We start from the raw sequence: 12,603 nt of genomic DNA, 5'->3' as shown, positions 1-12,603 counted from the left end.
GATTTTAAATTAGCACTGTGTAACTAAATGGAATAACCCCTTAAAGCCTGTTGTATTATATTTGATACATACTTTTATGATACTGCTATCTAATCAATATAATCAATAAATTACTAAAAAGAATCAATACAATCTGATAAACAATAAAAATGCCCTCAAGTGGATTATCAGTTACCAAAAACACCTAATATATCAAATGAGACACAAAAAATATATATGTTACATTTTATGGAAATTTGGATTTTTCTGGATTTCAGTAGAAAGTGAAATAAACATTTCAGTCCCAAAAAATTAGAACTTTCTGGCTATAATTTGTGTTTTCAGGCTTTAAGGGGTTAAAAATACGTCAAATTTGCGACCAATGTAAAAGTAACTAACATAATATTGTGTTAAAAGGACACTTTAAAGACCCTGTAAAGTGAAATCCAGCACTTTTGTTTTAACACACTAGATATGTTGGAATATGGTTGCTGCAAACTTGTGAAAACACTGAGATTTAGATGTGACTGAATGTTGGATTTAGAAGCATCATAACAGAGAAAGTGTTAATTTGACTCAGAACCCAGGGGAATTATGTAAACTCTGTAAAAGTTGTCAGTGTTAGTTCAACCATTGGGGTTGGATTAACACTGACAACTTTGCTCTAATAGAGTTAATATTTTACACTTTAAGAACTGTTAGTTAACAATTTTGTAGTGTTGAAATCTTAACACTTTATAATATGTTAATTTAACATCGTATAAGTGGTTCCTGTATAAACCCTGGCAGTGTTAATTTGAACTCTGAGGGTGTTAAATTTGCAGTTTCAAATTTGCAGTCTAGATAGCTTTCATTATGCAAATGCAAATATTAATGCCTCACTGAACCACATAATTTAAGCCATTTTAAGCTCTTTTTTAAACACAACACTTACTAATATGTATTACTTACAGATCTAGATGATAAAAAAATGCATAAGATTTTCTCTGAACAATTAAAGCAAATTATACTTCTAACTTCTTGCAAAGAATCAAACATGCACAAGTAATCAAAGATAATTATGGAAATGTCTCCACTTTCATGTTTTCATGGCAGATTTTCTTCATGTTTCCACTTTCTTGATATTTGAAAATGACTTGCATTAGGTGAGAGTATAAAGTGAGGGAAGGGCTGCATGTGGCCCCCTGGGCCACCAGTTGTCCACCACTTCAGTGCAACGAAAACCACCAAAGCTCTTTACCCTCAACTGCACTTTCACTGCCTCGCAACTGTTTACCTCTCAGAGACGTAAAACTGTTAGGTAGAAGTTTTTGTCAAAATAAATAAATAAATAAACGTGACCTGATGAGTCTTAATATAACCCTCTAATTATGACGTTATATTTCAGTGTTCTAGTTGGGTGCTACCTCATGGAGCTGCTTTTATTTTTTAATAGCATGGACTATTTTTAGCATCTGAAATGTCAAAGCCAAAGAAAGGAACGACGAGCAAAGGAGGTACAAACATGAGACGGATTATTGAATCTTTGCAGAAGAGAAACACTGATGACTGATGATTAACTGGGCTACTTATTAAACTCAGAACAACATGGCATCAAATGTATGCCTTTATATGCTGTCTGTGCAATAGACATTTAAGTTTAGTCATAATTCAGACTTCTAACCATGATGACAGAATATTCATTATCTTCATAACTGTGGAAAGATTCTCCAGTAAGCCGCCTGCAGCTTTAAAAGTCTGATCAGAGTTTGTCCTGATTTAGATCACACACTGTGTGTGTGTGTTTGTGTGTTAATCATTGCTGTTACTCTGCCGGTGTGTCCACTGGTATGAGTGTGTGTGACTGACAGTGTGTTTGTGTACGCGGAGTTTCACTTGATTTATTTTTAGATAAGGAATGAAAGATGTTCACTCTATTAATGCTCTGCAACAACAACAACAAACCCAGCATGAGGGCAGACATGCTCACAAATATACCCATAAAAACAGCTGATAATTCACACACACACAGAGTTTAGTGGCATCGGTTTAGCTGCTCCACTTCAAACTGTTATTGGAGTTAGTCACAGCACGCTCAGCAACTGGTGGACTTACAGGAATAGCTGATGCAGATATTTCCAACATCCATCTCTGTTCAGAAAAAACATAGTTATATCTTCAACCATTTTACCCTCTGGATGTTTGTAAAACCATGCATGATTCTGCAGAAACTGTTGATTTCCTGGTGTCAAAAGAAGCCTGTGTGCCTTTGTTTACATTTTTCCTGTTCTTCCTTTAACCTCTTAAATGCTCTGTTCACATGGATTCACACAGACAGTGGGCAATTTGTCTCAGTCTTAAATATTATCAAACTTTTTCTGACCTGTCTCTTTCATTTTGTTGTTTTTATGAAGCAATTGGTTGCTTATAGTTTTTGACAACACCTCTACAAAAAAAGGTGATTTTTATTATCAGTATAGGATGAAGTGTTTCCATGGATCATCGTCCCTATGAAAAGAAAAAACGATAACATTGATTAATAAGAGATGCATCAAAGGTGAATATTAGGGCCAATACCAATGTTTAAAATAGAAAAGTAGCTGATGCTGATGTTTTTCATCACTTCTTTTGGTGTAAGACTCCCGTTGTGCCATTACCACTTTGCAAAGCAGATGGATTTTCCAGACTCCTCCGGCAATTCCATCTTTAAAAGCTCCAATCCACAACGTTTGTGCCAAACTGAACACTTTTTATACCAATGAGTGTCATTTAAGTAGAACAAGGTAGCAGATATATCCAAGCCTAGCTTGGATATAGCTCTGGTATAACGTTAATTTCACTAAAACTTGACCAAGTTTCTGCATGAAAAATAGAATTAAAACAACACCAGAAGCTTTTCAAGTTGGGAGAGATGTTTTAGGGTATGCAATTTTTTTAAATACTTTTTTAAATGCTATTTAAAAAAAAAAAAAATTCAAATAGCATTCCCTAAATACCTCAACATATTTTTCCTCTGCACATTGTCTGATTTTGATCATCTTCTGGGGGCTGGATGGAAAGCTGTGCTGACCCTGACGTGGCCCCTAAACCGCCAGATGATGATTGCTGGTCTAGGTAGACTGCAAAAACTGAATTGCCCTTTGGGATAATAAAGTTGTCTGGATCTGAATTTATCAGAGCATATCCCAGTTATGCTCCCATGCATCTAAACACCCCCCCCCAGGTCCTGGGCACCCAGTATGCTGTGAGCTGGATCAGGCCTTGGAACATGTGCAAGGTGTCTATAAAAGCGAAGCTACCTTTCCCATATCAGGCACAGGAATGGCTCAGGAGTTTTTTCTGGCTACTGATTTTGCTAGCCATCACTAGCTGCCTGAATCCATGTGAATGCAACATAATTTGGCATTTATTTGTTTTAATTCTGGCATGACTTATGCTAAATATATACCTCAATTTTCAGTTGTAAATCATGTTACAGAAATGTGATTTGGTAAGGAGTTTTCTCTGACCAGTAGCACACCTTAATCTCATGCTATCAATCCTGATTTCACAAACTTATCAAAGAGGGAAAGTGTTTAGTTAAGAAGATGTGGATTTCTGCAGCCTGCTGCAGAAGCAGCCTCAAACTCCCCTTCTGAAACATGTGACAACAGAAATAAAAGCCTATTTTTCTTTGACACCAGTGCAGAACATTGACTAAAAACACCAGAGGGTGGATATGAGCCGACAGAACATAAAACAAACTACTTATTGAGAAATCTCAGGGATCATTTCCTCGTTTTATTCCTCCCTCTGTCTGCAACATGTTTGAGACAATCAGTTCAAGTTCAGCCACTCTGGAGGCCAAACACACACTCACAGACACACAAAACACACACAAACTCCAACAGCAGCTGACAGCATGTTTGCTTTGGCCTGAAAGTGTGAAACTGCAATGAAAGCGTCACTGACAGAAACCCCCCTGAAGACAAAGGGCTGAGTGTGTGTACCGCTTCTCCACAGCGTGAAAAGAAATCTGTTAAACACTCCACAACGCCATATGTAGACTGTTGGCATGGCAACCAGGAGGAAGACATATTTGCTGCATTTTGGTGCATGAAAAAAAAAATTCTGGAGGATTTACAAGAACGCAGCATGAGAGAGTCGAAGCAGTAGCTAGGGGATAGCTTATATACACAGAGGATTGTGCATACATGTAAGGAAGAGTGTTATTTCATTATGTTAATCTACTTTTTAAGTAAATAAAGTGTAAGAGGGCTGCATTTCATTGGAAATGGGTTAGTCAACAATAATGAGGATTAGATATGTGAAGATCAAAAAATCAAAAATACCTTCTTCCACATCAGATATATACTCCTCTGAGATCATTTCGGGGACATTGGCTTTATGAACTGTGTGATCAGGACGGAGGAGAAGGTTAGAAGGGAAAAACTCACGAAAATAAAACAGATTTATGACAAAAATCAAAGAAAAAAAGCAACAAATAAAAGACTTTACAATGATTATTTCAGATTTTCAGTGTTTAGAAGGATAAAAAATAATGACTGCAGCTTATAAAAGAAATGATGAAATCAAATGAAATAAGTTAATGATGGAAAAAATATGTCTGCATTTTGAAAACAGCAGCAACAAGAACATAAAAGTTTCCCTTGCAGCAGTGAGTCTGGACAACAAGGAAATCTCCAGCACTCACAGTAGAATGACTCAACCTGAATTTTATAGACCTTTCTCCTGGATTGATTGATTGGTCACTGAGTTCAGGATGTATAAGGAGAACTTTGCTGGTGGATCATAAGCTGTAAGATGAAGCTATGGAACAGATCCTTACCTTCATCATCGGACATGTCTAACACCTCGTTCATCGTCTCTGGGACGTTCATCTTGTGCTTCTCAATCACAGTCTGCAGAAAACAGAAGATACTATTAAAAAGGTGAAATATGTTTCCTCCAACAGACCCTCTGGTCTGGTTTTCAGTGATAAGGTACCACAAAACTGTTATTTCAGAAAAGACTAAAATGATGATAAAGTGGCAAAACAGGAGCAAAAAAAAAAGTGGCAAAAAAACAACAAAAATTGGTTAAAAGCTGCAAAGTCAGTGCCAATGATGGGAGAAAAGTGGCAATAAGAGTAAACGGAGGAAAAAAGTGTCTTTAAAGGACAGCAAACTGCAAACGTGGGTCAAAAGTGGGGAAAAAAAATTGGAGGACAAATTGGCTGAAATTGTGTTGCCAATTTTGCACCATTAAATTATTCAAACATCAGTGAATCACAACTGGGAGAGCCCATTCTCTGGGTTTTTCAGGAGCAACCCTGCTTGACAGGATTAAGGGGTTTAGCGTGCTGGGATTTAGTTCTTGGTCCCTAATGTGGGGTCAAGAAACTATAATCTTAATGAGCATGTTTCTAGTCTAATTTCTGGTCAAAACTTCTAATTTATCTTACTTTAAGCCCCATGAATGTGGGTGCCCCAGTTCAAGTCATGCCTGTGGCATAAAAAAGCCCAAAAATATATCTTTTTAAAAACATATCTTACAAAAAAGATGACTTTCATTAAAAAGAAAAAAAAAAACGGAATAATTAAAAACATAAAAAGCTACGACAGTCCTGAGTTGCTCCTAATGGGTGAAAAGCATATCCGTCATGTTAGGTGCCTGGAAAGAGATGTCAAAATCTGCAGTATATTACAAAATAAAAGCACTCATTTCAATGCATTTCAGGTCCAAAATGAATTGAAAAATGCTCTGCAACATGTCCAATAAAAATAATTTGAGAAAAAAACCCATGCACATGGTCTAACTTGCCAAAAAAGGTCACTTATTTGTCACATTTTGGAACTAGACTCTCATCAACTTCTGCCTGATGATTGCCAGACATTGCAAGGAAGTTCATTTTTTTGCAGGTTAGATTATGTGCATTTTTTTTAATGGGGATGTTTTTGTAGGTCTGAGGTTATCAAAATTAAACACCCTCACTCTAAAAGCCACAAACCTGAGTGGTGAGAGTTTCCTCTGTGACTACTTTAAGCGTGTCGACTACAGAGATGTATCCCAGCCTCCTGGCGATCGACAGAGCGCTGTTCCCATTCTAAAATTAAAAACATACATAAATGAGGTTAGTGACTCAGAACTGCTTAGGAGGATTTGCAAAATAATCTTCATCAGGAAAATGACTTCACAAAATTTTTACTGAATCAGTTTTTATAATCAAAGATGCATTAAAACACTAAGCATTGTTTATTTTTGTCCAGTGAGTGCATGTACTAACAGCTGTGAGCTCATTAGGCGATGCTCCATGATGTAACAGCAGATTGATGATGTGTGTGTGTCCCTGCTGCGCGGCCTGATGGAGAGGTGTGTAACCGTTCTGCAGAGGGGAAGAGAAAAGGAAAATGATCATCTCTGCACGCACAGACATTTTAAACTATCAGCTGACAATGTGAAAATAAGCACATTTAAAGCTAAGTGCTACCTTTGTCTTAGCGTTGACCTTCGCCTGATTTTTCAGCAGGAAGTTGACCATCTTCACGTTGCCATAGTGACAGGCCACATGGAGAGGAGTGTATCCCAGCTGATGATACAGAGAGGCAGTGAAAACATGGAGCTCACACAGTTATGGCTTTTTGTCTTATTCAGATGTGCAATTTAAAAATGTTTTGTTTTTTTTTTTGTTTTTTTGTTTTTTTTTAATGACACAATAGCAATGGGATAATTATGACCTTTGTAAGGCCAGAGAAGTTGTCAAGCCTTTAATCGTGAAAATAATTCACTTTTAACTATTCTATTGCCAGTAATAAAGTGAGAAGCTGTCAGTATTAATAACAGTGCCTGCAATCTTCAGAAACTAATGACAGAAAGAAAAAGAATAATGCATTTTACAATAGAAAAATAGCACACAAAGTACAATTATTCACTCTAAACAGGCCAATAATGACATGTAATATTATTATTATTTTATTCAAACAATTGAAAGTTATGAAATTGCAAGGTCTGGAACCTTTAATGCTTCTGAATGTTATCTGTTGTAAATGTAAAGTCTCTAAAACACCTAAAGCCTATAAATTTAATTTAAAATGAAGCTTTAAAATCATGAAAAACCAGGCAGCAGAATTTGCTCTAAGATGCTTGAGTGCTTTGGTTGATGCACTGAAGCCATGCCCACTTATAGGAAAGAATATCCTCCCGCAACTTTGAAAAAAAAAAAAAAAAAAGGCTTATATCCGAGGGCTCATATGTGAGCCACAATCACATTCATGTCAGGACATGCAGACAGTTCAGTGCTAAAAAGTGAGACTTACATTTCTTTCCTGATATTGCTTCTTCAAATAAAAGTCATTGAACAATATAAGATGTGTGGAGTTTTGTGAAGAATTTAGCACGAATAGTATGCCTTTCATCGGAAACTTTGGCGAAGCAATCGTTAGCAGGGAGCAGGGATTAACAGCTGCTGCTTTGAGAGAGACAAAGCCACAGTCTGCTTCTTTAAACCATGAAATCTGTTAAACAACACTTTCAGCAGGTACAGATGTTTGTTCCTGGGTGGCTGGTGCCTGATTTCCAACACTGGCATGAGAAAACAGTCCACATACAAAATAACAGAACATATGCTGTTATTACTCTCAGGGCTTTTAGTATTTGTGATGCATGTGGGGCTAAAGTGCTTCACCTACATTTATCCCTGCACAAAAAAATGACACCTGATGGTCTGAATCCAAACTCAGTCTTTCATACTTCTCAGCCTTTGCACATGTTTACAGGAACTCTATTCCAACATGCACAGTGTGTTAATAAACCCATTTCTGATTTTGGTTTGCATGGCCTTCATAGTTCCGTTTTTAAATCAGTCAGGAGCTTTGATATTCATTCTCCTGTTTGGACTCTTGAAATTGTTGACAAATACAATAATAAAAGATTTTACTACTCCCAAAAGCCTCAACACCTCATATTGTTTCTTCAAAATGGTTTTCTAATGCGACAAATGGTCAAAATCCAAATATAGATAATTAAGCATGGCATTTAACAGAAGAAAGGCACAAATCCTCACACAGAACTTGTAAAAAACAGTACTTTTTTCCATTTTAGCATCTAATGACTCTATAAAGACTGACTCCAGATCTAAGACATAGCACAACATTTGTTTTACCTTGGTCTCAGGGTCTGCTGTTGCCCCCTGGTTGACTAAAACCTCAGCGACATTGACTTTATCTTCCTGTGCAGCCAGATGGAGTGGAGTCAGACCGGACTGAGGACAAGCAGACAGAGAGGCATTAAAATACACAGAGAAGGAATATACTGCGTATATAAAGTAAGAAAACATAATAACTAATAATTACTACAGATGTGCAAACAGTGATAAATGCACAAACCGAGAGAGAAAGATGGATATAAAGGGTGTTAAACAGAGTTTAGTTGAAATTATACATAGGTAAATAAAGCTTTACAGCTTGGTTTAGGATGATGCACTCATACAAGAAGCTAACACAGAAGCAACGCCAGTGGAAATAAGGGGGGTGGGGATTCTAGAATCAGTAGAAAAAATAAGCAAAAGATACAGATTTAATTTAAAACCTTCCTTAATAAATGTGTTTTTTCACCTTTTTTACCACAAAAATAAAAGATGACCTAAAATAAAAACAGAGGGGCTGATTCACAAAAAGGTGGTCTTGTTTGAAAAAATAAAACAAAATCTTGTCTTAAACAGAGTCATAAATTGAAATTAAACAGCCCAGCCTAAAAGCCTTACAGAATAAAGCCTTTGAACTCAAGTTTATAGGACATGCAAACAAACTATGAATATTCCTGCAGTGTTTTGATAACCACGTCTGCCTGTAGACACGGACATATTTCTGCAGCACTGAGGATTGTACGTGCTGATCTTGTACCTTATTCCCCATGTTTATAGGAGCGTCTCGAGCCAGCAGCAGCGTCACGATGTCCACGTTTCCTTCCTGAGAGGCGAGGTGCAGAGGGGTGATTCCCTGCCGTGTCACTGTGTTCGTGGAGGCACCGTACTCCAACAACGTGGTGGTGATCTCCATCTGATTCTTCTTAGCTGCGATGTGGAGCGGCGTGTAGCCGTTCTGTACATGAACAGAAACGGAGATGATTTTAACTTTGAGCTATGTTTTTTCCTATAAAAGTACAATCTACTCACACAAGGCCTTTTAAAGTAGTATTCAGCTGATGATACAAATGCATCTAAAAAATAAGAATATCATGACAAAGTTCATTTTCTCCCTGTGATTCAGTTCAAGAAGTAAAACTGTCATATATTCTAGATTCAAAGTGAAATATTTCATGACTTGTTTTTGTTTTAATCTTGATGATTACAGCTCATAAAAATCAAAAACCCACTATCTCAAAATATTAGACTACCACAACATCAGTTCCAAAAGTATTTGTAATACATTAATGTTGACCTTCAGGAAAATGCTGCTCATTTATGCTCTCAGTAACTGGTTGGAGCTCCTTGTGCACAAATTACTGCATTAATGCAACCTGCTATGGAGGCAATCAGTCCATGGCACTGCTAGGGTGTTATGAAGCCCAGGTCTAGTGTCTTTGATCCATCTCTTGACATTTCCCCTGAGATTCTTTACGGTGCTCAGGTCAGACCAGTTGGCTGGCCAGTCAAGCCCAGTAATACCACGGTCAGCAAACCAGTTTCTGGTAGTTTTGGCTTCACCGTGGGCAGGTACCAAGTCCTGCTGGAAAAGTACATCAGTATCTCCATAAACGTTTTCAGCAGAAGTGCTCTAAAATCTTCTGGTAGACGGCTGACACTGGAGTTGATGAAGCACAGTGGACCAACAGCAGCAGATGACATGGCACCACAAACCATCACTGGCTGTGGAAACTGAAAGCACTGGACATGAAGCTCCTTGGATTCTGAGCCTCTCTGATCTTCCTCCAGATGCCGGGACCTTACTTCATTCTAAATGAAATACCATATTGACTTTCACATGGAAATATGACTTTAGGCCACCGAGCAACAGTCCAGTTCTTCATCCACCATGACACTTGTAGTCCATTTTCTGGACCTGTCCGTGTGGGGGCTCTTGATCCACTGACTCCAGCCTCAGTCCACTCCTTGTGAAGCTCCCCCTAAGTTTTTGAATTTGCTTTGTTTGACAATCCTCTGAAGGCTGAGCTCATCATCCCTGTTGCTTGTGCTTTTTCTCCTGCCACACTTTTCCATCTGGGGCTCAAGTGCTTTACCGTGACCTACATTTATACCTGAACTCTTCCAGTCAACTTCCCATGAATCTGCTGTGATACAGCCTCAGAGAACAGCCTGACCTTTCAGCAGTGACCTTCTGCGGCTTACCCTCCTGTCGTCTGGACAAGAGTCAAGTTAGCTGTCTTCCTCATGATTGTGGTTGTGTGCACTGAACCAGACTGAGAGAATGAAGGCTCAGGACACCTTTGCATACTGGACTTTTCTACAATAGTCTAATATTTTGAGATATTGTAGTTTTCATTTCATGAGCTTTAAGCCATAATCATCAAGATTAAAACAAAAAAAGGCTTGATATATTTCACCTTCAATGAGATTAACCTCGTACTTCCTTTGTAACAGGCCTCACTTGTTCTGATGTTATTTGTATTTGCTGTCTTGTCATTTATTTATCTTCTATTATTTGGTTTAAATTTTCTAAATAAAGACATCAGTCAATCCATCACACTTTTTATTTTAGTATCAAAACAACATCACCAGAATCTAAAGTGTTTTTTATTTAACAGTCTTATTTTATCTGGTGTTTTTTTCCCTGGAAACACAGTTTCCACATGTTTAATATTCTTTCAGGGAATGGAACTAATTGGGGTCTGGCTAATTTCAGCGTCAGCTCTTTTTAGATAAAAGCTGTTCGAGAAGAAGGGGCAACAAACCAGCCAATCACAGGGCTTCACTCTGCCTGTTCAATATGTGGGTGAATGAAAGTAGGTCAGCCTACTCTCACCCGGAGAGAGGGGGGAGAGAGAGCGAAATAAAGACAGAGAAACATATGGAGAAAGAGAGATGGGGAGTAGGGAGACACTTTGGTGCTCTGATACACTCATATAACCTCTTTTTTTCCCTCTTACCTTTGCAGCAGCATGCGGTGAAGCTCCCTGATTGAGCAAGAGCAGCGCCACCTTCTGGTTATCATAGTGAGCTGCCACATGCAGTGGGGTTAGTCCACTCTGAACACACACACAATCATTATAAGGTGGTGGTAAACACGGTAAGGTTGTCATCATACAAGAAATTCAAACTTTGGAACAATACTTGTCAAAATCAAACAGTATTCAAACCTGTTTCGATACCACAGTGATAAAAACATTTTTCAAACGATTTAATACTAAACGTTCATAACCAGAATAATTTTGACTTGTTAATTGGTTTAAATTGGTAAAAAAACTCACTGACAGATGCAAAAAGATATATCAATAGCACTGATTTATGACAAAAAAAAAAAAAAAAAAAAAAAATCGAGATACAAGGTTCTAGCCTGATGCGGGCAGTTTGTAACATTTTTAGCACAAATGATCATTAGAAAACAGATTGTATCATTTTAAAAATGTGGTATCGAAAGAGTATAAAAACATTGAAAAAATTTGACAACCTTTCATACAGGAAGTTTTACCCTTTAATTGATTTTATAAATCAGTCATAGTCAATAAAATTGAAATGTGGCTTTTTTGCCACAAAAGAAATGTACAAAAAAAAACCTCTTAAATTTTTTTGTGAAAACAGATTTCTATAAAGTAATGTCAATTAAATAAAAATATGCTCAGAAAAGTGATTGAGCAGTTTTGCAAAGAAGAATAGTAAAATTGCAGAGTCCAGATGTGTAACCCTGATTGAGACCTATCCACACAGACTCAGTGCTGTGATTGCAGCAAAGATGAATCTACTAAACAGGAACCTGAAGGGGGTATGTATTTAAGCAGTCACTCATTTTTCCTTACATATTTTTATTTAATTGACAGTTTTTCTTCTTGATTTGTAAATGCAATAAAAGGGTAAAACATCCAAGGGGGTGGAAACTTTTTAAAGGCACTGTAAAAGTACAGTAAGTGCAGTATGAGTCAGGTAATAAAGAAGATACAGTGAAGCTTTAAGTGCAGCTGCAAAACAAACATGTAAGCAGCTAATGTTGCAATGTGCTCATGTGTGAGTGGTATATAAATGATGACAAGTTCACTGTGACAAACTGTTTCAGTTTTAAGGTCAACAATAGAGGCTATGCCACTATGAGCTACTTTTAACTGCAATAAATATGTTGAACCCTGTCTTCCTCAGGCATTTGCTAACTACTTTTGACAAAAGTCATAACAAATGCAAATAGATTTTAAAGAAAGCAGAGCCGCATGGTCATGGTCTCTGTATGCATTAGCTTGAAGCACTCGGCATAATGTTCATTGTTTTTGTTGTTATTTGCTTGATCAATAGTGAAATATTTGATCAATTACTACGGCTGTGTTGCAAAATGCCATGCTCATATTGCAAACCTTATTTCAAGTGTCAACAATACAGGATAACTTCTGTATTAATGAATCTTTCTGTTATTTCATACACTTTTAATGTATTTTATCATTGAGCTTATATGTATGTAAAACCATTTGTCATAGGGATGCACAATACTGGATTTTGACAGATATTCA

General features: G+C 37.3%; 1 protein-coding gene across 26 annotated transcripts in view; it reads right to left on the bottom strand.

The window, feature by feature from the left end:
* Nucleotides 1-12,603, bottom strand: part of LOC121528118 (ankyrin-3-like) — a 252,631-nt gene that overhangs the window by 75,552 nt on the left and 164,476 nt on the right. For 19 of the 26 annotated variants that reach the window (XM_041815302.1, XM_041815297.1, XM_041815308.1 and 16 more), the window contains 8 exons: nucleotides 11,041-11,139; nucleotides 8,838-9,035; nucleotides 8,099-8,197; nucleotides 6,428-6,526; nucleotides 6,224-6,322; nucleotides 5,948-6,043; nucleotides 4,787-4,859; nucleotides 4,290-4,349 (listed from right to left, as the gene is read on the bottom strand). In XM_041815302.1, coding sequence (XP_041671236.1) covers nucleotides 4,290-4,349; nucleotides 4,787-4,859; nucleotides 5,948-6,043; nucleotides 6,224-6,322; nucleotides 6,428-6,526; nucleotides 8,099-8,197; nucleotides 8,838-9,035; nucleotides 11,041-11,139 — 823 coding nt within the window. The remainder of the gene's footprint in view (nucleotides 1-4,289; nucleotides 4,350-4,786; nucleotides 4,860-5,947; nucleotides 6,044-6,223; nucleotides 6,323-6,427; nucleotides 6,527-8,098; nucleotides 8,198-8,837; nucleotides 9,036-11,040; nucleotides 11,140-12,603) is intronic. The other 7 variants (XM_041815298.1, XM_041815304.1, XM_041815301.1 and 4 more) reach the window with 2 other exon arrangements.

This window comes from Cheilinus undulatus, linkage group 20, assembly GCF_018320785.1.
Source record: "Cheilinus undulatus linkage group 20, ASM1832078v1, whole genome shotgun sequence".
In the NCBI taxonomy this organism is placed as follows: Eukaryota; Metazoa; Chordata; class Actinopteri; order Labriformes; family Labridae; genus Cheilinus; species Cheilinus undulatus.
This window is presented reverse-complemented; position numbering and strand designations above follow the sequence as displayed.